The sequence below is a fragment of the Peromyscus eremicus genome, chromosome 3 (assembly GCF_949786415.1).
Source record: "Peromyscus eremicus chromosome 3, PerEre_H2_v1, whole genome shotgun sequence".
NCBI lineage: Eukaryota > Metazoa > Chordata > Mammalia > Rodentia > Cricetidae > Peromyscus > Peromyscus eremicus.
This window is the reverse complement of record NC_081418.1, coordinates 98474595-98480305: the sequence shown is the minus strand read 5'-3', so window position 1 is coordinate 98480305 and position 5711 is coordinate 98474595. Positions and strand designations below refer to the sequence as shown.

At 43.4% G+C, this 5711-nt stretch overlaps 1 protein-coding gene across 1 annotated transcript; it reads right to left on the bottom strand.

Annotated features, from left to right (window-relative positions):
- Positions 1–466: 466 nt before the first annotated feature.
- Gkn1 (gastrokine 1) lies at positions 467–5081 on the bottom strand. Its single transcript, XM_059257084.1, has 6 exons — positions 5070–5081; positions 3651–3701; positions 3425–3562; positions 2385–2501; positions 1348–1489; positions 467–564 (listed from the first exon to the last, which is right to left on the bottom strand). Exons 1-6 carry the CDS (start codon positions 5079–5081, stop codon positions 467–469), a joined length of 558 nt encoding a protein of 185 aa, XP_059113067.1.
- Between the last annotated feature and the right edge of the window lie 630 nt (positions 5082–5711).

Sequence of the window (5711 nt, the reverse complement as noted above, 5' to 3'; positions counted from 1 at the left end):
TTCTCAGTATTGGCAGGAATATGCTTCTGGTCAGCCATTCCCAGTGTCTCTTTGGATTATTACAGATACTCCTGGGCCCTTGAAGGAGACTCCCCTTTCTGATTATGGTCACTTTGAATAGGTTTTTGTCCTTGCTGGTATAAAATGTCATTTCATACTTCAGCAAGATAGCAGTGGCATAGTCTGAGCCCATCCCCAGGCTGTGGTTTGTAGTATCTGAAGCCTTTGAAGGGGTCCTTTCTAGGGGAGAGGCCTTAAATACAGGCTGACAGGTGGGTTTAACATATACCATGTTGTATTCCCATAGAAATCATGAGAAATGTCAGTACAAATTGTATGGGGTGCTGGACGGGTTTATTGAGCCTTCAGAAAGCTAATCAACTCTCAGAGAACATTCTCATAGTTAGGGATAGCAATGGTCGGAGCCCACATTTTATTTTTATGGTGATCAAATCCACAGTGACTTCTAATATGTTTCCTCTGATGTTCCACAGAAGGATAGCTGTATAATCCAGAGTATGTTAGCATTGTAGCACTTCCGTGAGTAGAAAGGCTGCCTTGGTCCTGGTGTAAACAAAAGTCTGGATCAGTGGCTATCCTGGGACTCTTTGGGGACTATGCGGGAGTCTCGCATAATTTCCAAGGTACACACTAACTTCAAGATCTCTCTCTCTCTCTCTCTCTCTCTCTCTCTCTCTCTCTCTCTCTCTCTCTCTCTCTCCTCTCTCCTCTTTCTGTCTCTTTGTGTCTGTCTGTCTGTCTGTCTGTCTGTCTCTCTCTCTCTCTCTCTCTCTCTCTCTCTCTCTCTCTCTCTCTGTCTGTCTCTGTCTCTCTCTCTTTCTCCACTTCGGAGATCTGGAAACTTACAGTTCCATTAGGTTCTTACCTTGTGGATACTGTTCTTTGAATGCTAAGAAGTAAGTATTGGAGCGACAGAGAATCAATAGGTTTTATTGGCAGTCTCCTTTCACTTAGCCAGCCATGTTTTTTTGTGCTTTCTTTTGAACATGTGGAGTTTATTCTACACCCAACCCGCCTAAGAAAGATAAGATTCTGTGTTTAAACATAGAACCTGAGCCAGATGCTTGGATTAACCTTAACAAAGGCTTTGTGACCTTTCTCTGTGTCTCAGTTTCCATTAAGTAGGACTCAGAGTAGAGCCTGGAGATTCTACTAAGATTGCTTCTGGGAACTTATGAACTAATACATCTGAAACATTCGCTATCAAGTGTCCGCTGTGATGATCAACCCACCACGATTGCTACCATCAGTGGTTACACTTTAGAGAGCCTGGCAGACTCCTTCCTCAGCACTGACTTAGGGTGAACAGCATCAAGGGGTACACACCTGGAATCTCCTCAGCTACATAGGTTGGGATGCCCCGGCACATGCCAGCAATCTTTGTCCCAAATGTACTCAGGTCCTCCACTCTGGTAGGGTTGACAGAGAACATCAATTCCTTGGGAGATGCTCCTTCAGGCCTTTTACCCTAAAGTCGAGTGTGACGAGGAAAGAAAGAAAATAAATGAGTCCTGAGTCCAGGGGCTTGCTGATCTAAAGGGGTACAGGGCAGTAGGGCATTTCTTAGCTGCCATTTTTTTTTTCTAACCAAAGTGAAGAGACAATTCTAGCTTTGAATGTCTTGGTATTTCAAAGTGTCCCAAGGGACTTAGATGGTTTGAAATCTCAGTTGCTCATAGAAATAGAAGTCTGAGGCAAAATTTATCCTGAAATCTGAAGCACAACTGCTCTCTTAGATTCTAGGGTAGGGCTAGTGATAACTTCTGAGAATGGAGCTTATTTGCATTCTCTACCTTGTCGGTTATAGGTACCAATTTATCACTTAGAAGACTAACTCAGGCATCTGGCTAAGAAAGCCATGGATTCCCTCTTTACCTCTACTACAGCTACGTTTGACAGGATACAGGACATTTGATTACATGTGATTGTCAAGCAAGCAACAAATCCTTTTAATGTTAAAAATATCTCAAACCTTGTCTAGGACATACTTAGACTTTAAAAATGATTTTTTCTTATCTTAAAATCCAGCTTAATTAGGCAGTCTCTATGTTTGCTAGTTTTGATAACCTTAACTACCGAAGGAGTGTGTCCTTGAGGTACTGAGGGCTTGCACTGAGGTGTGCAGACCTTTGGACCTCTGACACTCAGGGTGGGCCGTGTTTTGCTCATCCCCACAGAGGCAGTTGTGAGCCACAGAATCTGATAGAGTGGAAGCTACCCCGACTCAGGCAGTCACCTAGCATTCTCTACACTTGCCATTTACCATGACAAATACACTGGCGTGCTGTGCAAAGAAAGAATGGGTATGACTTCATTATTTACTGGAGACCGGAAGACCTCTCACTCCAAATGAAAAGGCTCGCCTTTACCTTTTGCTCCTTGACCAGTGCTTCGAGGTCTTGAAGGGAGGGCATGACGTCCTTGTTCATTTTATGCACAATGCATGATTTCTTGGCAAAGAGTCTGGTTGCAGCAAAACTCTGTTAAAGAAGAGAGAAGGCAGTGGGGCGCAGGGAAATGGAACTCTAAGATCATAAGGAGCTGGGATGAGTGCTCTGGATCTGGCTGTCCTGCAGTTGTGCCTGTGGTTAACACACAGAGGTGGCCCGCAAGCTCTTAGAGGGCGGAAATAGGGATCTAACCCCCTGCCTTGGCTTCATTTCTAGCATGGTAGGAGGCAGTGTGTGTGTGTGTGTGTGTGTGTGTGTGTGTGTGTGTGTATGTGGTATGTATGTGTGTGTGTATGTGGTATGTATGTGTGTGTGTATGAATGTATGTGGTATGTATGTGTGTGTATGTGGTGTGTGTGTGTGTATGTGGTATGTGTGTGTGTGTGTATGTATGTGGTATGTATGTGTGTGTATGTATGTGGTATGTATGTGTGTGTGTGTATGTGGTGCATGTGTGTGTGTTGCCGAAATAACTTTTTAAGGCTTTCACGTCTTAGTCTACTTCCATCCTTGACGTTTTTTAGGAGGCAGGGAAGATAGAGTTTGTTTTCCAAAGGTACAAATTGAAACACAAAAGTAGCAATTGCACAGTGGGGTCAGGTGGCACTTAGCTTTCCCTTCTTTCACAATTAATATTGTCATTCATATTTCACTCGGTCTCTGAGTTAGAGATGAAATATTGGGCCTTTCCCATCATGGAGGCTTTCTGCAGGGAAGGCCAATGGATCCTTGTATTTGTCTTTGAACATAGTTTCCTTATTGCTCATTAGTTTGAATTTTAACCTATTGTGTAACATTTATTACCAATAGTTAGGTGTAAGAAGTAAAATCGGCTGAGCAACATGGGTGTTGTTACTGGTACTTACAGTGCTCATGGAGAGCTAGAATTTACATTAAAGGTTTTAATGGCTGGTGAGTACGCCATATGCTAGTCCTGTGTGTCTAATACCTACACTGTCATAGTCCCAGATGGAATTCCATGAGTCCCAGCTGTTATTGTTGTCGATATTGGCCACATTGTGCTGGTTGTTGATGCTCACTGACTGCTGACCACTTCCGGCTACGTTGCCATTATCGTTGATGTTGATATTCTAAAGTGGATAAGAAATGGAAGCTGATTTAAGATCACATTTTTTTGTAAATGCACTTTGGTAACTGATTTCAGAAAATGAAACTTACGTAAGCAAATCCAGGTGCCATGAGGAGCCCGAGCAGGCCGACAAAGACCTTCTGAAAACACAGAGAACAGGGCCTATGAGTGGTCGCACTGTTTACAGCATCTGCTCCCTCCCTCAAGCTCATCAGAAATATTTACTAATTTTACCAATGTGCCAAGCCATCCATGTTTTCTTCTTCCACCTTGTATTTTTTAACTACAGAAAAATTTAATAATAATATACAATTGTTGATTTATTATAATTATATTAATATTTAGTTTTAGAATTTTGAACTAGACACTGAAAACTGATGAATAAAGCATAAAATTGATGCATACACCATGTAATGAAAGCTCTGAAAACCACATCTTTCACATGGTTTTCAATTGGTTTTTAATTTGATCTGGGATGCTTTCATCCTAACAGAAGGAAATCTCTTATCGTTTTCTTAGTAGGTTAAGCATTTCTATTATTTTTGTTCAGCTTAAGAAAGAGTTAAAACTTGTCTCTTAAAAAAGTAGATGTAGCAGAAGTGTCTGAGCATAAAGTTATCTCCTGTAAGTAAGGCAGCTACTGAGGAGTACAGAGCCCTAGATCAGTGGTTCTCACCCTGTGGGTTGCGACCCCTTTGGGGGTCAAACAACCCTTCCATAGGGATCACCTGAGATCATCGCAAAACACAGATATTTACATTACAGTTCATAACAGTAGCAGAATTGCAGTTATGAAGCAGGAATGAAAGTAATTTTATGGTTGGGGGGTCACCACAACATGAGGAACTGTATTTAAGGGCCGCAGCATCAGGAAGGTTGAGAAATGTTGCCCTAGACAAAGGCACACCCCTACGCAGGGCAGAACTAGAAGAGAGGTCCAACCCTCTAGCCTGTGTTTGGTGCTCTCCCTGCTTCTATCCAAACTGTTCTGGGGAGGACAGATGGGAAGTGTCCGTGTGATTGCAGCCCCTCTGCATCCTAGGACTTCAGAGGAAAAACAGAGCTTGCTCCATCCTCAGACACTTGCTCAAAGAAATGCCTAGACAGGGCCTGAGGATGCTTATTTCTTGTAGGGCCAGTTGACAGCCAAGTGTTGAAGACTGGTTTTGACAACAGGGACTTTCCAGTCTGACCAGAACAGGCCCAGAACTCTTGATAAAGCAGAATCAAAGACAAAAAAGATCAGATACTTTCTGGAGCCCAGAGACTGCTTGTCCTGAGTAGAATCCCTGAGCAGATGCTGTGGAAGGCAATTCTATTGCAATTAGCTTGTGCTGGACTCTCCTAGTGCAATTATTCTTCTCTATGGATGTACTTGTTAAACGCCATTCCATGAGAAGGATAGAATTATTTCTATTAGGGTAACAGTGCCATAAGAATCAGACCCTTCTCTCGCCCCTATTAATGGTTTCCAGTTGGATTGAGTTTTAGAGGAAGATCTGACTTACTGTGAACTTCATGTTGTCAGCCGTGTGGTGGAGTGGAGAACAGGCAGGCATGCTTGCAGACATGCAGCCTTCTGGTATTTGTACCTGACCAGTTTTGCTCACGCTAGGTGTGCTCAGGTGGAGCCCACAGCTTATCTTCCGCCCCTTCCTGTATCTGCACAGCAGCCAAGTCCCTGGAAGCCTTTAGCTGCCTGGTCAGCACGGCGCTTGGACCGGAGGCAACCTGACTCATCACCCGCTGAAGGTACCTCAGTAAACTCAATGTGATCCATGATAAGTTCTGCTCCAATTAAAGCCATGGGTGTGGGTATTTTATGCATTGCCACTGCTCAGATTCAAAAAAAGAGTAATCCCTAAAACCAAACACCACCACAGATGAGATCTGTGTGCATATCTGCCCTTCCAGATACTGGCTCCTATGGGAATGTGTGAACAATTTCTCTTCCTTCCCATGACTCACAATAGTGTGAGCTTTTCCCAGATCTTTCCTTCCTTACCTCCCCTTTCCTAAGACCCCTGAGCATGCTCAAGTCACATTGGAAGCTTATTATCAAAACCCACGGGTGAGAGGTGGTGTTCTTGGCTGTGAAAAGGACCTCCAAGTCAGAAAACTGGTCCTTGTGCCCTGGCCAGGTATTTCTT

Bases quoted from the DNA above. Each gene is read 5' to 3' on its own strand.
- Gkn1 (XM_059257084.1), bottom strand. The intron at 3,563-3,650 runs GTAAGTTTCATT...TATCCACTTTAG, and splicing joins TGGCACCTGGATTTGCTTAC to AATATCAACATCAACGATAA. The intron at 2,502-3,424 runs GTAGGTATTAGA...CTTCTTTAACAG, and splicing joins CCATCTGGGACTATGACAGT to AGTTTTGCTGCAACCAGACT.